The sequence below is a fragment of the Diaporthe amygdali genome, assembly GCF_026229845.1.
Source record: "Diaporthe amygdali strain CAA958 chromosome Unknown NODE_13_length_1014660_cov_65_381101, whole genome shotgun sequence".
Taxonomy (NCBI): domain Eukaryota; kingdom Fungi; phylum Ascomycota; class Sordariomycetes; order Diaporthales; family Diaporthaceae; genus Diaporthe; species Diaporthe amygdali.
Window position 1 is genome coordinate 642538 of NW_026517033.1, and position 17825 is coordinate 660362.

General features: G+C 54.6%; 5 protein-coding genes across 5 annotated transcripts; 2 read left to right on the forward strand and 3 right to left on the reverse strand.

Annotated features, from left to right (window-relative positions):
• Positions 1 to 272: 272 nt before the first annotated feature.
• J7T55_003835 (zinc finger protein) lies at positions 273 to 1040 on the reverse strand (the record flags this gene model as incomplete). The annotated part of the gene is made up of 2 exons (XM_053143184.1): positions 273 to 439; positions 497 to 1040. 2 exons carry the CDS (start codon positions 1038 to 1040, stop codon positions 273 to 275), a joined length of 711 nt encoding a protein of 236 aa, XP_052994080.1.
• Positions 1041 to 2447: 1407 nt separating this feature from the next.
• Positions 2448 to 4115, reverse strand: J7T55_003836 (uncharacterized protein; the record flags this gene model as incomplete). Its single annotated transcript, XM_053143186.1, has 4 exons — positions 2448 to 2618; positions 2693 to 3033; positions 3095 to 3863; positions 3921 to 4115. The coding sequence occupies 4 exons, from the start codon at positions 4113 to 4115 to the stop codon at positions 2448 to 2450; spliced, it is 1476 nt and encodes a 491-aa protein (XP_052994081.1).
• A 1223-nt stretch (positions 4116 to 5338) lies between these two features.
• Positions 5339 to 6061, forward strand: J7T55_003837 (uncharacterized protein; the record flags this gene model as incomplete). Its single annotated transcript, XM_053143187.1, has 3 exons — positions 5339 to 5521; positions 5621 to 5761; positions 5915 to 6061. The coding sequence occupies 3 exons, from the start codon at positions 5339 to 5341 to the stop codon at positions 6059 to 6061; spliced, it is 471 nt and encodes a 156-aa protein (XP_052994082.1).
• Positions 6062 to 8475: 2414 nt separating this feature from the next.
• On the forward strand, positions 8476 to 12649 carry J7T55_003838 (uncharacterized protein; the record flags this gene model as incomplete). Its single annotated transcript, XM_053143188.1, has 3 exons — positions 8476 to 9946; positions 10020 to 10757; positions 11580 to 12649. 3 exons carry the CDS (start codon positions 8476 to 8478, stop codon positions 12647 to 12649), a joined length of 3279 nt encoding a protein of 1092 aa, XP_052994083.1.
• Positions 12650 to 13803: 1154 nt separating this feature from the next.
• J7T55_003839 (major facilitator superfamily transporter) lies at positions 13804 to 15648 on the reverse strand (the record flags this gene model as incomplete). The annotated part of the gene is made up of 3 exons (XM_053143189.1): positions 13804 to 14946; positions 15002 to 15235; positions 15292 to 15648. 3 exons carry the CDS (start codon positions 15646 to 15648, stop codon positions 13804 to 13806), a joined length of 1734 nt encoding a protein of 577 aa, XP_052994084.1.
• Positions 15649 to 17825: the final 2177 nt, after the last annotated feature.

The window sequence follows — 17825 nt, forward strand, 5'->3', positions numbered from 1 at the left end:
CCTGTCATGTTGGCGCAGACCTTCGCCTGACATTAACATAGTATCGATGTCGGCCATGCTCGCGTCAGGTTGCTCGGCACCACACTAGGTCGACTGCTTCTAGTGGACGTTATCCGTGACTCCAAACCAAATCGATTGATACGCGTGAGCGCTACTCAGGCCGTCAAGTACATACAAACACGTTGGCAGGCTCGTTTACCAACGTTTCAATTCCATTTGGGGTGATCGAGGCAGGCAACAACACCGCGACAGTCTCCCAACGCCACTTCTACTCAGCGGAAGGCAAGTAGACGGCTACCATCCGTGAGGCCCCGAACACCCTGTTGCACCGTACTGAATCGAGTGTAGCCACAGCTCTCGCTCTCAAAATGATTGACAATGGCAGCAAGGCTGACGAACTCCTTGGGGCATTTCGGACAATGGTATAACTTCTGCTGGTCTGCACGGTGTTAACAGCGAGCTCACCGAAGGGGATATAAAACGGAGGGCAACCCACGAGCAGGAGACTGAAGGTGCTGATTGAGGCTGGAGAGCTGGGTAAAGGTGCGGCTGCAGAGGTAGCACTCAAAGGCGCCCAGGTAGGGGTTCCACGCCCTGCCGGTGGCCTCGAAGGAGTCGGAGCCCGTCCAGCCGATGAGGTTTTTGGAGATGACGCCGGACGGGTCCTTCTGGCGCACGATCCTGTAAACGGAGTCGCGGTCAAGGCCGGCGGCCTTGGGGCATGCGCTGCTCTCGATGTGGTGCACCAGGCCCGTGGCGGAGGTGAAGCCGCGCTGGCAGAAGGGGCAGCTGATAGAGCCGCCGAGGTGGACGGACGAGCGCAGGTGCTGCTGGATGTTGTTGAGGTTCATGAAATAGCGGCTGCAGTCGGCACAGTAGTGGTGGACGTCAACCTCATGTTCCTTCCGCGACTCCTCTGTCGGACGTGTCTCATTGCAGCACGAACATTCATGTTCGAAGTGGTTTTTGTCGACCATGTGCTGCCATTGGGCGTGCGCCGAGTTGAAGCATCGCCAACATCGAGTGCAATTGAACGACATGATGGGAACGAGATCGCAGCTGTAATATCTTTGATGGTCTTGTTTGTCTACAGTAGAGTGAGACGAGCCAGCAACGGTTGATGCAGTGGGAAAGGAATTCGAAGGGAAGGGAGAGCATGAAGCAAACGGATCCTCAGAACTGGAGACAATGCATGTAGCCGCCTAGGTCTGTGCTTGGGCGCTGTTACTTCGGAGACCGCAATCTGCCCCTCCTTCCCTCGAATTACCATAGTCGCAACTGATAAAGACGTTGCTTCCTCTTCAGAACTGTCAAATATATTCGAAAACTCTCTGCACCCTTTACATACCTGATGTTTTGTGTCTTTACGGATTGAGTCAAGAAATGCGGTCTGGCGCCTTTCAGTTACCCACAGAGTACATCCAGCCCCACTCCATCCCTTGGCTCCAACATTTGCCCGAATACATTGTCCTTATAGGCTCAAGGGATGCTCCAGCTCAATGCCGTGCATGAGGTGAGATTTCGCGCTTTTCAACCCGGTGAAAGCAGGAGCTTTCAACATAAGATACACTCGAGCAGTCTGGACTTCCTAAGCTTAGTATCATATATATCTTATCAATCAACATTGCTGTCTTAGAGACCGTTTGTTACTACCCTTTTCATTCAATAAATGGAACCCTGTTGCTTTGGAGATAGCACCCCTTGTTTACATGTGTAAACAACTGGTTTTTGGTGAATTAGGGATAACAACATCGGCCCTGTTTCAACAAATGAAGTATATCTCGGAAGGAGGGCTTTCACAGCTGCTTACCTAGGCATACACTTACAAGGCTCGGGAATACGGACACACCCCACAACACCATGCGTACCCTCAACTTCCTGGCAGCAAGGCTCATTTGTATACCAAGCTACACCATATCATGGCTTCTGAGGTCGATTGTCTCCAATTTGACTCGCACACAATCCGTATTGAGAAGCATATTGCGCCAGTCTTGACATCACGCGGCTTAATCGTCCTGTCCCTTTACTAAAAAGTTTCCCCAGGACAGCTGCCGAAAGCTACACGATAGAAACTAATGCACAGAGCCCTAAAATGGCTACTCACAAGTGGTTAAGATGCTTTCTATGAAGGTTTATGACGCAGTATTAAATGTTATCGTTCACTTCGTTGATAAGGCCTCGATGCCAATTGCCAAAAATAATCCTGTTTACTGGCCGAATACGTCTATCATCACCTAGTCATGCGGCTATCCTCTTGGAAACTTGAACCTGCGTTTGTTGCTGTTCAAACTATTGAGGCTGATCCATTCACACCTGAGCGGTACCAACTCAGGTTCCAGTTTCCAAGTACCTTGGGCTATCAAGGACGTAATCAAAAGTCATTTCAGCGAGCCCAGGACCATCGACCTTCCGAGTAAATGACTAAACCCGGTCGTGCCAGTCTCCAGTCAATAAGCGTAGAACACCCGACTCGCTACATCAGTCTGACGAAGTCTCTTATTCTGCTGCCTGAGGTCCCATTGCATGAGCCAGAATAGCAACACAGACATAGCAGCACCAGAAGCACATGTGATAAGCGGAAGGGCATATCTTGGAGCAGACGATTCAGGCCAGAGGTACTGATCCCCAGTCAGTGAATGACGATGCATTGCGGATGGAAACAAGGAGAGAGGAAAAAGAGAATGAAGCGCACCGGAGTCCAGATCAACGTCGAACTAGCAGACATGTTCCCCAGCCCGATTGCCACGGCCCTCTTCTCCTTGGTCTGCGCGCATGTGCTGGCTATCCACGACTGCGTGATGGACGTGCCGCCCCATGTGCCGATGATGAACACGAAGGCCGCAAAATATCTCACGGAGGGGTTCATCGTGGCCGCAGCGAGAGCGAAGCCAACGGCCGCGAGCGTCTTCAGTGAGGTGAGGTGCCATGTGCGCTCATTGAAGTGCCCGGAAGAGATGGACACGCACATCGCCGAGACGCAGGCTATCAGGTAGGGTGGGCATGTCATGACGAGGGTTTTGAACTGGCCGAACCCTTGTTTTGGATGAATTGGTCAGTACCGGCTGACAGAGAAGCGTCTCAGGGCCTCACTTACCAAGTGTTGCAAGCAGCGTGGGCAGGAATATCCGCAGGCTGCCGGCAAAAGCATTGACGTGCTGTATGACCATAAACAGCCAGACCCTACGATCCCTCATCGCATCCTTGAACCCCTGCACCATGCTCCCGTCCTCTCCGAGCTCAACGGTGTCCTCGGCTATCCTGTCGTGGGCTAGCTGGCGCTCCGCCGGGGTGAGCCACTTCGTCTTGAGCGGCTCATCCGGCAGAATGAAGAACGACAGCGCGGACACGGCCACCGCGATGGCGCCGAAGATAATATACAGCCACCTCCAGCCCGACAAGCCGAGCTTGCCGCGCATGGCGCGGAAGAGAGGGGCGGCCAGAAGCCCGTTCATGCCCGTGGCGAAGATAGTGGCCGTGTAAACGAGGGTCATGCGCGCCGCGATCTCCTTCCTCTTGTAGAAAAGAGAGATGACATACATGCAGCCCGGGTAGATCGGTGCCGCGACCAACCCCAGGAAGAAGCGCTGGATGAGCAAGCTCCGGCCGTTGTGAAGGACGGCCGTGAGGGCGGTGCCGACCGACATGACACCCATCGTCACGGACAGGTATATCGGCGGCGGGACCTTGGTCAGGAGCATGTTGGAAGGGACCTGTACCAGCAGGTAGCCGATGTAGTGGATCGATATGGCGAGGGAGAACTCGGTCCCTGAGATGCCGAGCTCGCGCTCGAAGCCGTCGAGCCGCGCGACGCTGAGGGACTGACGGGTGAAGAAGTTCAAGAACACCAGGATCCAGACAACGGGCTAGTGGATGTTACTTCGCGGCCTGTCTGGGGAGGTTGTTGATGAGACTGAACTCACCATGATGAACATATCGAGTTTGCGGACAAGCTTGATCTCTGCAGGGTCGGTCTTCGCCGATGCTCCGGAGTAATCGACTCTCACAGCTGTGTCCTCGTGAGACTGCCCGGTGATGGGAGATCCTTTTGGATCTGGATATATCTCAACTGTGACATGATGCTCTGCCACGGCCGACTTTTCTTCAATTGAGTGCATGTTGCGTGATCTACGAGATTATACTCTGTTACATGTTATTACGACGTTTTAGAAAGCAGCATTCTCTGAAAATTCTTCAGAGAGCCTCACGCAGAGTATTTGATCCTGAAGCGATGTCTCTCGCCGAGCCCGAGAAAGTTCACCGTCTCCATCTTTTCATGCTCGGCATGTAACAGTTGGCGGGATCATATTGGAGCCATGAGAGGTAATGTCAGTGGTTGCATTCCCATTTGATGGAATGCAACTAACAGAAGCATGAGGTCTGGATAAGACTTTCGGTGACTTGGCATCCAATTGTAACCACTTTAGCCAGCTTGGCTGCGAAGTGTACTTCCAGAACATCCCCAAAGACGAAAGTCACGCAAGCCCATTCATCCATGTGTAAGCTTTGCTGAGAATTCGCAAGCTGGAACTCGAAGGCTGATCCTGATCGACTCCAGCTAATCTCAACAGGCGTTTTGGGACTCGCAACATCCTCCGCCAACTTCATACCCGGATATGGTTGTCTCCGTGACCGACTGGAGTATCTCACGGGCAAAATTTCCTTATGTTGCATCTCAGAATGGCGTTGGGCATCCATCACTGTCCATTATGCCCCCTCGAGTTACGCGTCCAGTAGACTAGAATCAGGAGCGAAAAGCACGACTGACGAAGATATGAAACCGGGCCTGCTTATCAAGCATTGGAAAAGGTGAAGAAGAGACCGTCGACGGTCAGGCTCAAATTTGGCGAGTCTATATCTTTGCGTGTGGATTGCGGCGCATTGCACATGTATGAGCTGGCCATGCATCATGCCGGTACGTGAGCAAGAAAGAGGTGTCAGCTGCGTGCTGACTTGTATCATCCATGCTCTTGCATGGATCCTACCCAGGTTGGCAACGGGCCTTGCCGACTGACACAAGAGTGCCCCTCCAGGATGAAAGAACTGTAGATTCCATCAGAGAACGGCGGTGGTTGGCGAGGATTGTTTGACTGTGAGTGTGAAAGGATACCTGACAATTGTTGTCCAGCGTGTACAGCTGGTGGCAGCTGGCTGACGGCCGACATCCATTCAAGCTTGACATTGGCATCGAGCTGTTGTGGAGCCCTGCAATAGCTGTCACTATCAAAGGCCTCTATCTCACCACGAAATCAACCAACGCGCTTCTCAATACCAAGAATTCGGCTCGAGTCTTCGAGTCACATCGTCTAAAGCATATCAAACTGCAGAAAAAGCGGGCGAGATGAGTGACAACCGGGACAATGCCGGGCCAAGTCCAGCCGCCAACTCTTCACTGCCCCCAGAAGCCATCGAGCTCGCAACGCGAATGTACAACGCAGCCAGGCAAGGCGACAAGGACCTCCTCACACAGGCAATTTCCGCCGGCCTGCCACCGAACCTGACCAACGACAAGGGCGACACATTGGTACGCGAAACCTTGGGGGCGAGGTCACATTCCGGACCGCCCCACATGTCCGGACAGTCCCTGTGCGGTGTACTTCGCGAGAGCTGACAAGCAGAGCAGCTCATGCTGGCGGCCTACCACGGCCACGCCGACCTCGTCAAGTTCCTCATTCAGCACGGCGCAGACCCCAACAGGCTGAACGACCGTCTCCAGAGTCCGCTGGCGGGAGCAGTTTTCAAGAAGGAGGATGACGTCATCGAGGTCAGGAATCTCAGAGCCCTTGTTATATATGTTATGTCCTTCCGACTATCAGGTTTAAAATTTACCATCCATGACATGCTTTTAAAGATGCCCGGGTTCTGCCTCATTGATGCCTTGATGCATTGCTGGCCCTCGCTAACGAGATCTGAACAGGCTCTAATCGACGGCGGCGCTGACCCAGACCACGGCACACCGTCGGCCCTTGAGTGTGTTGCGATGTTCAAGCAGGACGACAAGTGGAGGGCAAAGTTCGAGTCCGCACCCGGCCGAGGGAAGGCTGTCTCCAGCGAAGGCCAATGATATGCAATTTCAACAAGCTCGTGCTCAAACTTACATGTGATGTGGGCCGTCGTCCCTTCGTGCGAGCTGTAGCCTGTCTCGCAGTGTTTCTGCACATGTGCCTTGGCCGTGACTTGACGACTTATTGACTGACTGACTGACTGCAACGATCCAGCACTAGGTTAAAGTCTTGAAAAGTCAGGTTTTGGGAATTTCATGAACAGAGGTGGCTTTGATTAAGCCTCTCCGCCATCTAATCTTTCTCGCCGGTCTGCATCCAATTGCGAACGCAATGATGGTTTTGTCGGATCACTCTTTGTTATGGAAGCGTGTTGGGCGCATCGCACGACCCGCCAACATGTGCCATATTTGTGAGCGGGGATTTGGCCCTTTGTTTCGACCATTCGACTTCGAAAGAAGACAGCGTTTGCTTTGGGTAGAGGAGGCAGGTCCGGGCTTTTCTAGTCAAGTTGCATAAGTTTCAATCCCCTCATCGCGCATAAAACTGAGAGTATAGATATAATGTGTAAGACCCTGATATCGCGCTTCCCATCCCTTCACCTACTAACAAGGCTGCCGGAGCATTTAGGTGCAGAGTATCGAGTGGAAACATCATGTCCGTCATGCAAAACAATCAAGAGTGTGTCTAACTCCTACAGGCCCTGCCTGGACGCTACAGACCGAGGTGTTGGAATCTGTGAGAGGGTCGAAGGGAAATCAATTGACTTGAAGTGGCTGTGTGGCAAGGCAGAGTGCGAGGGGCTCGCAGACATTGACTGGAAAGCGGAGTGTCAATGGAGAGAGAAGCATGAGGATTGTAGAACGCGTTTGGGAATAGATTGAATGCAGCCCGCAAGCGAATGGGACCTCATTCGGGCTCTACGACTTTGCGAGACTAGGTACTGTCAGCGATTACTATTCGCACATCCAATGATTTTCAAGGCAACCGGCAAATCGGCAACGGAGTGTGAGTACCATCAAACATGGACAGCCCCAAAGAGCCCTGTCACCGACATTTTATATTTCTGGCAACCAGCATATGCTCTCTTTGATCTGCAGTCGCAGCAATGGAACTTGCACGAAACATGTGTTCGTCTATAGTACCAAGTGAGTCACATTCAGTGGCATATTCCCGTCGGTTGTTGACGCGGTATACGGTCTTCTCGTAGTAGATCCGCTTACCTAGACTGTCTGTGGTTATGAAGTAGTTGAATCGACTAGGCGAAGTTATACCAAGCTATCTTTAGGAATGTTTTAGCTCAGATATCTACCTGGATTTCTGTACTCTCCCCGCTATTTAGATACGTACTGCAACATCCACGGTTGTTGTCTTCACCAAAAACCTAGGCAGCTCCACTCGAACCAGCCGGTGACAGTTGATCTTGCTGATCCTGGGGCTGTTTCCCCAGCATCTGGTTATTTTTGGTTTTTTGCTCTCTGTTGTGGACCGCGAAAGCCAATCGACGCAACATCAATTATCAAATTCGTGCCGTCTCTGCCGTGAGAGAGCGGTTGTTTTTGTATCACGCAGCAGCAGCTGACCACGTTACCGTGTTGTGGCGTAGAGCCGCAGATCCGGGAGGGCCTCGGACGTTCCGGGGCAGGGTGGTTTCAAGGGGGGTCCCCTGACGCTGACCTGCGTCCCCGGATTTCAGGAGGCTCAGGGGCAACTGCGGGGCCCTTTCGGACGTGACACGGCTTGCGGCTGAACTGGATATGGTAACCGTGGTACTTGGCCCAAACTGCCCTACCGTCCTGAAACACCTCTCTGCTCGCTCACATGCACATGCGCATTTTGGGCCCGGACGGCTCAGATACCGCCAGCCAGACAAGGGGCAAGCGATGAGCCTCGTTGCACAGCATGATGCCACCTTGAACGGGAGTAGACGAGACTGGCAATTTTGCTGTAAGCATATACAGTTGCGTGTCAAGTATGTGTTTACAGATACGTGTATATGTTTTGTGCGGCTCTAACTTCGCCGCCCTGTGTCAGCCCTAGCGATGCAGCGAGCTGTCCCTGTTGGTCCTTTCTTGGCCTCGCCCGCGGAACTTCTCAAACACTAATGAACAAAAAATCAGACCACTATCAAGGCGCGCCGAGATGATCACCAGCGCTATCCTGTGCCTCCCGTCCTCGCGGGTTTCGAGTCTTAGGCTGCTATGGCGGCAACGGATTTACCTTTTTTGATCCTCAAACCACACCGCTGTCCGTTTTCTTTTCGGGCCTTTCATCCAACGTGACCGCATAGTTAACCTCCCGCCATACCCTGCCAAGCCAACCGTTGGGCGGGTTATTTCACAAAAGTCATCCCAAATGTATATGCGCAGTCGGCAGATATCACATTTTATCGTATGTTCCTAAGAGCTATTCGTCCCACTCTCACAACATCCTTCTCGGCAGCTACTTTGATAGTTCGCTCTTAATGTCAGATATCATGTCGCCTGCCCGAGCCTTACCTACAGTTGAGACTGTTCCTGAGGCCCGGGACGCAGGCCCAGCGGCCATTGGCGAGCAACAGGAGCAGGCGGAGGCGGCGCGGGACCGTCACGACTCCGAGGATATGGTCTGTGGGAATAGCGGGCTGCCCTCAATTAAGGACGACTACCCAAGCAGGAGGCATCAGAGCGGCTCACCACAGCTTCATCCTCTTCTGAAGGCGCGCCCGAGGAGCAGAGACCGGCGCAGAAGCAGTGCAATACCCGTCGCAAGGTCAGAGCTGCACCGACGTGCCTCGGCCGACTTCTCATGGCATGGATTTGAGGAAAACCAACTCGGCTCAAGTGGCTCAGATCTCGACCCGCGAGGCTCAGCATCACGACGGCTAACAAGGCAGCCGAAGCGCGCTCGACTGTCTTTCCCATCCGCATTCTCTGGTTTGACGCTGCCCGCAACCAGAACCAGTGCTTATGGCAGCTCAAGCAGTGATGATTCGACGCCCAAAACGACATCATTAGCCGGGATGGCTCCTGAGTCGCAGCTTGCAGCAGCTGACCAAGGCGCCGCCGTCAAGGTTGGAGCTCCCTCTATCCCGGACTTCCTCAACTCCCTGGACGAGGATACGCCCACCGTGGCAGTCGACGGTAAAGAGCAAAGCATCCCGGAGACTGCGTCATGGAACGCCACCACCACCGATGGCAAGGCGTCCCCAAGCGCCCAAAGCGCGTCTTCGTCATCCTCTACCACATCAGACAGTCCGTATAGCGATTTGTCCTCAGAGAGGACGACAGACACCGAACGAAGCTCCAGCCCGGAGAGGAGCGTGGAGGGGGACGAGACACCGGTGGCTCCCGTCACCAACTTGGCCGAGACGGGTCTGCACGCGGCAGGAAAGCGCCGTAGCAGCCTCTTCGACGTGGATCGGTATGGCACACCCGAGATGCCACGAGGAACGGCCAATCTGCCACACATCCCAGTCAGCGTCTTGACCCCGCGCGTACCAAATCAAGGCCACCCAAAGCATCTACCACGGGCTGAGAAATTGCCACTCTCTGGCTATGAGTTGCTCGCATCGCGGATCTCGGCGTCGTCTTCGCCAGGGGCTCGGAGCCACCCCGGCTCTGACACATCCTCATCGACCGCTACGCCACGAGACCACATCCCGAGACGCCACAGCAGTGCCAGCAATATGGCTTACCGGAGCAGTTTACTAGAGGCGGAGCCCACCATCCAGCCCATCTACAGGAGGTTCAAGGCTATGAACCACCGCTTATTACTTCACCTGCAGGATGAACTGAGCGAGTTGGAGGAGCAATTACACAGACTAGACACGACAGATACCCAGACGAGAAGACTGCAGAACCGTATACTACCAGCAAGCAGGCGAGCAGAGGCCCTGGCTGGGGGAGAGCTTCAGTCACACAAGACCGACATCCTGGCCAAGATTGGGTTCAAGCTAGGCCAGTACAGTTAGTAACCCGCATAAAAAAGGCTTGATCTTATTCTCTACAAGGGAATCCTTTGCTAATATCTTGTCTATAGACCATGCGCTATCTTCATACACAGCCACACGGGACATCCCATCACCGTCTCCCTCTGACATTCATGAGTATCGCCGCTACCTCGCCACACATCAACCAGTCACAGAAGTCGAAGCGCGCTTCCTTGACTCCAGCGATGACCTTGTCACCCTCGCCCCACCAACCTCATCACCCCCAAGCCGTGCCCCAAGCCCATCAGCCAGCGGCACGACTGCAGCAGCGCGAGCGCGGGACCACTACTACCAAACCCTAAAGACCCTCGAAGCCGAAGCCGAGCCCGCATCCGGGTCCGGGTCCGGTGCCGAGCCAGAGCCGGCATCCCCGATCCCCATCCCTGGCACCATGCACGGCAACTCGTGGCGCACCAACCGCGGCCACCTCCGCGGCAGCAGCATGAGCCACAGTCCCAGCCCCGGTCTAGCCCCGCTGCCGACCCCGAGACTGTCGCGGCCGCGCTCGAGCTCCGAGGCCATCTCGCCCCGGGCGGGCACCCCGGTCGCCGGTGGCAAGGCGGATGCCGCCGCCGCCACCGTCCCAACCATCACGGTTGATCATGCCAAGCTCGCACCGGGCCCCTGGGAGGCGGAGCTTACGCCCGCGCCCGCGCCCGCGCCTACGGTGGGCTCCTCGTCGGTAATGCACGTGGCCATCGCGTTGGCCGTGGCGGTCCTGCTGCCGATCCTCGCGTTTCCTGTCGTCCCTGGCTTTGTGGGCCGCCTGATCGTCGTATGTCTGGTGGGTATGTCAGTCGTTGGGTCGGTTGTGCAGTCTGGGAGCGTCGAATGCGGCGCCGGGGGGTTCAGCAGGGATTTGTTTTTGAGCGTTGCTATTTATACTGGCGTCATGGCCGTTACAGCTGGTGTGCTCCAGAGCTAGCGAGCACTTCGTTGTAGTAAGCTTGAGATCTGAGTAAGGATATACTAGTACGCATTTTGTGTGGGAGCAGGCCGTCTTAAACAGAATATCATGTGGAAGTCGTCATGTACCTTTGACGAAGCAACTTCAGATTGGATCAAGGAGATCAGGCCCGCAAGACTAGGGGAAATAATTCATGACTAAGGAGCAAATCAAAAGAATTATCCATCGATCATCACATAGCATACAGGTCGACTTTATGAGACTGAACAGACCAGGCACTTCGAATACGCATTCGCAAACACCTTACAAACCCCTAATATTCTAGTACAATTGGAGCTGTGTTCTTGAGAATATTCACCGGTGTAAGACCATCAGTACTTGGGGCGTTGCAAACAACTGGGTCTCAATTCACTTTGTCCGCCCTGCCTCGCTGCGCCAGCTACCCATCGATTATTTCTTTCTAGGCAAATTTCCATCTTTCGGCCACCTTAACCTAAATCTTTTCCCACTGTCCTTTCCAGTAAAAAGGATGTTGGCCATCCATCCGCACCAATTTGAGGTTGTGAGATAGTTTGGGGTCATCAACAGCAGATTTGGTATGTTCATGCCCTTTTATGAGAGCCTTACCAAACGTCAATTGCACATCATCATACTCGTTTGCGTCTACGCTTTGTTATGGATGTGACGAAGCTAACAGCTGCAGTACACCGCAAGAAACGTCCCGAGAGAATCTTCATCTATTCCTGTGCAAAGATGGCTTCGCCCTCTTCCACGGCCCACGACTGGGTCACCGTGGACCAAGCTGAGATTGAAAAGATCGACCGTGCACTCCGAATCCCTGGCTTTTACTTCCAGCCAGGCAAGTTCGTCATTGGAAGAAAGAGAGCATACATGATGATTGCGCTGGGGGCTTTGGACATTCGCCGCAATTGCGCTGGCAAGCAACCTCTTGTCGTTCAACGTCTCTGTACCATCTTCCAGGCCATTCTTGACAAAGATGTCATTGTCATCGATATCAACCAAGATGCCTTCTACGAAACTGCCCTCGCCAAAATCTCAATGAAGCACCCCGAGATCTCACAGCACCTGTCCGCCTCGTCCCTCCGTTACATTGTCGAGCACTACCGCCATGCGTTCTATCATGGCCAGAAGAAACAGAACCGCGACGTGCCCACCGAGGCCACGGGTCCTACTGAGCGCGCGACGCACACGAGCGCCCGCGCCAAACTGATTGAGCTCGTGGGAGATTGGTCGCGGGCACAGAGCATGGCGTGGCGCGACAAAGACGAGCAGGCCAAGAAAAAGCTGCCCGTCGAGGCGAGACCCGAGTCCATGGGAAACGTCTTCCTGCGTTTGAGGCAAGACTGCAAGGAGCTTCAGGTCAACATCAAGCAGCACGAGGAGGGAAACACCGCTTTAGAGCAGCAGAAAGCCATTCTAGAACAGGAGAACGCCGCTCTAGAGCGTGAGAACGCCGCTCTAGAGCAGGAGAGCGCCGTTCTAGAGCAGGAGAACGCTCGGCTGAAGAAGATGAGGGTCAAGGCGCAGAACCAGTTGAGGGAGCAGGCTGATCGCCACAAGGCGCAAATTGAGCAGCTCGACGCGCGCAGCGACCGAATGCGAGACAGGATTGTTGACATGGACGATGAAATCGCCAGCCTGAGGCGCCAGCTGGACACCGACGGGGACAACAGCCCTTGGCGCCCTGTCCGCGACCGACCTGAGTACCGTGGCATGTTCCCTCCGGATGGTCCCAGATTCCCTGGCTACTGATTTCGAGGACGACTCATGCCAAGCCATGTTCATGGTATATTGCGGGCCTGGCATCTGAATTGCCGATGTGGACATCGATCGGGTGAGCGACAGATGATGGTCCTCTATGGAGCGGAGCTAGCAATGTAAATCGACAAGACGGTGCGGTCCGTTCAGGATAGGCCCGAATGGCCTGCAAAAAAAAACAGGCTGAAGATCCTTGTTGACTTCACACGGTCGTCATTCGCGATTTGAGGTCGGATACGAGGATCGCACATTGTCTGAAGGCACTAGCACGGTTTGCAGAATATCTTAGAGCGTAACTTCGCTTCATGAGTGATCTGCCTGATAGGAAGCCTCAACGAAAAGCATTTTACTGAATACATACCAACTGCCGAAGACCATGTGAATTTGAATTGTAAGATAGCACGTGTGAGAAATAATAGCCCCTCGAAGTACAGAAACACAACTAGGCCATCTCAATATCGGTGGTCATTATGTGTACTATTTGCTTACATATTGATCTGCACTTACACCGTATAGCTCGTTGCTTAAGAAGAGCTGCGGCTTCTTTACTCTGGTCTACAAAAGTCGATGATTCTAGTTTCTCGTACTATATCCTTATAGTCCGGTACTGATTGCGTTAATCTTCCTTTGTGGGAAGTAAGACAGTCTGTAGCGTGCGTCTCATGCATACCTCAGTCATACCTGGGCATGCGTCAATTAGGCTTCATGAGACCATACGAATACCGGTGAATACCGTACCAAGGGAAAGCCACTCAGGCCACTTTCAAGCATGCGTCATACGCTGAGGCAGTTTCAGCAGACAGTAACCATTGGCAGGAGATTTAATCATTGATCACTTGGACCACAGTACCGCATGCAGCAAAAAGCTTTGTTTTTTTTATGAGAGAATAGTAGTTAACAATTAAGTACCAGGCACAGCAATTCAGGTTCTGCTGTGGATCTTAATGTTGTAGGTATGACATAGGAAACCCATTGCCTCCTCGGCCCCAACACCACAGGAACCACCTAGCCAGGCTTTCCATCGCTTAAATACCGTTTGACAAATTGTTTCAGACCTGACTCCTGCGTGTTCGATATCCCGTTAATTTCTGTGTAGGGGGGAGACGACCCAGTCTCCCAGCTGCTCCTGTGCCGCAGGTTTCTCGCACTCACTGCGGCCTCAGGGCACCGCCCTCGTAGGCGGAGAATCTCCCGCTAATGAACTGCCGCACACTCTTACCCCAGAAGGCGATCGGGACGGCGAATAGGCCGACGACCAGCAGAGCAACGCCGATTGCGGAATTAACGGCAACGTAGCCTACAGCGGCGTTCCACATGGGCAGCACGGCGGTGATGCCGTAGCTGGCGACGTAGCTCACGCCGCCGACCACTGCGATGCCCGCGGCGGCCCACTGAGGCAGGGACTCGGTCACCCACATGGTGTTGACGACACTGCCTGACGCGAAGCTGAAGGCGTTGAGGCCATAAGCGACGTGGTACGCGGCGGGGTGCCATTTATCGCGAGCGGCGAAGCCGTAGATGAAGACGCTGAGAGCGCCGCTCACGACGGGCAGGACAAACGCAGGTAGGTAGAACTCTGCGTGGCGGATACCCTTGTTGCGCAGCGTCAGGCGCTTCATGACGTTGTTGAGCATGAAGAAGGCGGCGGGCAGGGCGAGGAAGCTGCCCGAGGCGGCCGAGAAGTTGACGCGCGAGACGGCGGAGGCGGGGAGGTGGTAGGGAGCCTCGGCCATGCGCACGGGGAAGCCGATGCCGATGGACATCATGCCCGCGAAGTTGATGGCGTTGAGCAGCGTGACCCAGAAGACGAGCGGGTTCGCCATGCAGAGGAATATCTGGATGAAGCCCGCCCACGCGGCCCGCGGCTCGCACACCGACCGCTTCCAGATGCGGAGCGGCGTCACCCGCCATGTGTGTACCGGCAGGTCGGTCAGGCTCGGTAGGCCGTTCTCCATGGCCCGGATCGACCTCGTGTCGCCGCCTGGCACGTCCCACCACTCCTCGTACATGCGTACCTTCTCCGTGCCGGACTGGACAAGGACCCGGCCGTCGAAGGCGACTGGTGGTCGTAGGAAATATGTCTCGGGGACAAAGAAGAATATGACTATGAGAAGAATTATGCTGGGGATGGCCAGTCCCCTGTAGACACTGTGGTAGTCTTTGCCGACGTCGACTATCAACGGCAAGTTCGCGAGGACCAGCAGCGGTATGCCACCACCGACACACCAGAACGTGGCGATGGCGAGAGGACGTTCATGAATGAAGGTCAAGTCGATGAGTTGAAGGATGGTCTATGAGTCCTGTTAGTACCACTGAAATCCGGGCAAAACGAATGAGATGACATACTGTGCTCAGTGTAGCGCCACCAGCCAGGCCCATGACGCATATGGCCCCGAGTAGCTGGTGGTAGTTGTTGGTGAAACCGGCCCAAAAGCTTGCCACGGACATCATCAAGGCTGAGGCGATAATGATTGGTCTTCTGCCAAAGGCCACGGAGAGGGGAATCCAGAGAAAGAAACTCAGTCCCATCATCAATGTCGGGCTACCAGAGAGTGTTTCGACCGAGAATGGTGCCATTTCCTAAATCCTCATTAGTTGCCATCGTGGGAACAGCTCTCTGGTCGAGGCGGCCATACCTCTGTGGTGAAGGTGTGAAGGAAAGCCTTGTAAAGATTGCCTGGAGACTGTATGGCAAACATGCAGATGGATGAGTGGATCAACAATGTCGCATATATGAACAGCCGCCGGGAACGTTCGAAGTTGAGGGGGTCGGAGGGCGACTCGCTGGGGATAGGCAGGCTCAGCAGGCGGCCGTCAGAAGCGATGAGGAAGACACTGCCAGCGATGTCCATGGATTCACGCTTTGAACGAGTGGATGTGGTCGTCTCCGCCTGCGAAGGGTCCGCGATCGATTCCTTGTTGATACTGTCGACGGAGGACTCCCAGTCGAAGAGAGCCCGCTCCGTGTTGGTCATCTCGACTTCCTTGGCCATGCTGGGCTCGTGTTCTCGCCTTCAATGAGGCTGCTGGGTTGGGGCAGTCGAGTGGTGAACACCACCGGTTAGATATATGGAGCACGCTCCTGTGGTCATTCGCTATGTTGTTGATGGCGGGAAGGGAGGATAGGATAGGCCGGGGAAGAGAAGTTGGGTTTTCACTTCATTTTAAGCAAGATGATGACTTGCAGCGTGGACTTGGCTACTGGAACCTTGTCGAGTCGGCAGCATCAACCCGAAAGCAAATGATCGTTTTCTGCCAGTATCTCGGTATAGTCGCATTCGGGCACCTAGTGAGGTAGAGCGAGGTACGCCATTTGCATTATAGAGGTGTGCTCTCGGACGTCCATGTCGGACGCTGTCGCTTACAACACCCTCCAGAGGAACTCTGCATTGGCTCCCCAGGACAAAAAGGCTGTGAATTAAACTTTCGTTTTCGTTTCTTCTGGGCCAAGACAGTTCATTTGACAACGGACGGACATGTCGGCCTCGGCGCGCTCCAGGGGTAGACCTTATTGACTTTCCGCACCAGGGGTCCTGAAACAGGTGCAACCTCGCTCTCCGAGGCTGGCAAGGGCCCTCGCCGACCTATCGCGAGGTGCTGAGGGCTGCATAGGCAAAGTTTGTCGTTTGTGGGTTTCAAAGCTCCAGACGGCGACGATGTCGGGCTGAGAGTGGACAGTGGCAGTCCGAGGATAACCCTTCTCACCAACCTTCTTCCTCGCTGTTCACGCCGTGCTGGTGTCCACGCGCGAGCTAGCACGGCGACTACAGAGGTGTAAAATATATGCTTATTTTCGGATTCTAGCCGTGCCGTGCCAGTGAGCGTGAGGGCACGGGGCTGCCCGAAGATTCACCGCTTGGTTGTTGGCTGGGAGAACCGAACTGGCGGGCCGATGCTTTGTGCCATCTGGGTCACGGATTTGTGAGCGACGGAGCTTGTATTGTCGTTAGAGCCCGCCGGACTTGACATTGCTCCATAGACGCCCCGCTTGACTCTTGCTCGCGTGGTTCGTGACCGCCACGGCCCACTATTTGTTTCGATACACACTATACAGAATACCTAGGCTATAGCAGCCATCCGGGGAGATAGTGCATGCGGCAGTTCGTTTCCTACCCTAAAGCCCACCGGATCAGTCCCGCCCATCATGACCTGCCGCCTCGGTCACTTGCATGACTCCGATCGACGAGGGGTGAGAGCCATTGAACGACTCGTCACAGCCGCCATCGAGAAGATCGAGAGGAAACGTCTTCCTCATCGGGCGACGATGACTCCACCACCCATGTGATCGCTTACGAATGACCCACTGGCGCCCAGACCCGCGCGTGCGCACCTAACCTCAGCGTGGGGGAGACGTTGAGCTGGCTGGACAGGGCTGGAAGCCTTGGCTGTGCGTAGCAGGGCCATCTCAATCTCCCCCCTTTCTAGGAATGGATTGGGCACTGCGCGTCGAGCGAGCCAAGAAGCAAGCGAGCAATCTGAGAGGCAGGGTGAATTTCGGCCCCCAGGGATGTGTGATGGCTGAGCACGAACAAGTTCAGCTCCTCAGCTCTGCCTTTCTTGCGCGCGCAAGCCCCCTCCCTAGGCTCGTCGTTGCGTGTTATCAGACGACCTCAGAGCTGCTCGCCCTGAAGGTTTGGATGAAGCGGCCACGTCCGTGCCGTCATGTCAGGCGCAGGCGAAGGCGGAGCCTCGGGCTTCCTCCCAAGATCTGGAGCCAGCCCCGCCGCAGAAATGAGAAGAAATTTCAGGCGTTTGCGGCTCCATGAACCCGACCCGCAGAATAGGGTTGTCGAGAAACAATGGATCCCTGCCAAAGCTTATTCGAACCTCTCAAACCACTGTCAAACGTGGGGCTACTCAACACCTCCCCTGTCGGTTCTCCCCCCCACCCCTGCGCCCCCCTTGGAGTCTGCCTACGATGTCACCGTCGACGGGCTCTTGAGGCACACATCACCTATTCGTGACAGCCAAGGAGATGGGTACCATTGGGCGTACTGCGAGTCGAGATTCTACCTAGGCACTGGTCGACACGACTTTCTTTAGCAGCCACCTGCCTAGTCCGGACCACCAGCTCCCGAATTCGGCGCCGAAATTCCATCCACGGGACTACGGATCTTGGAGTCGACAACCATGACCAGGATGCTGCTGAGTCTCGACCGGTGAGGCGCTT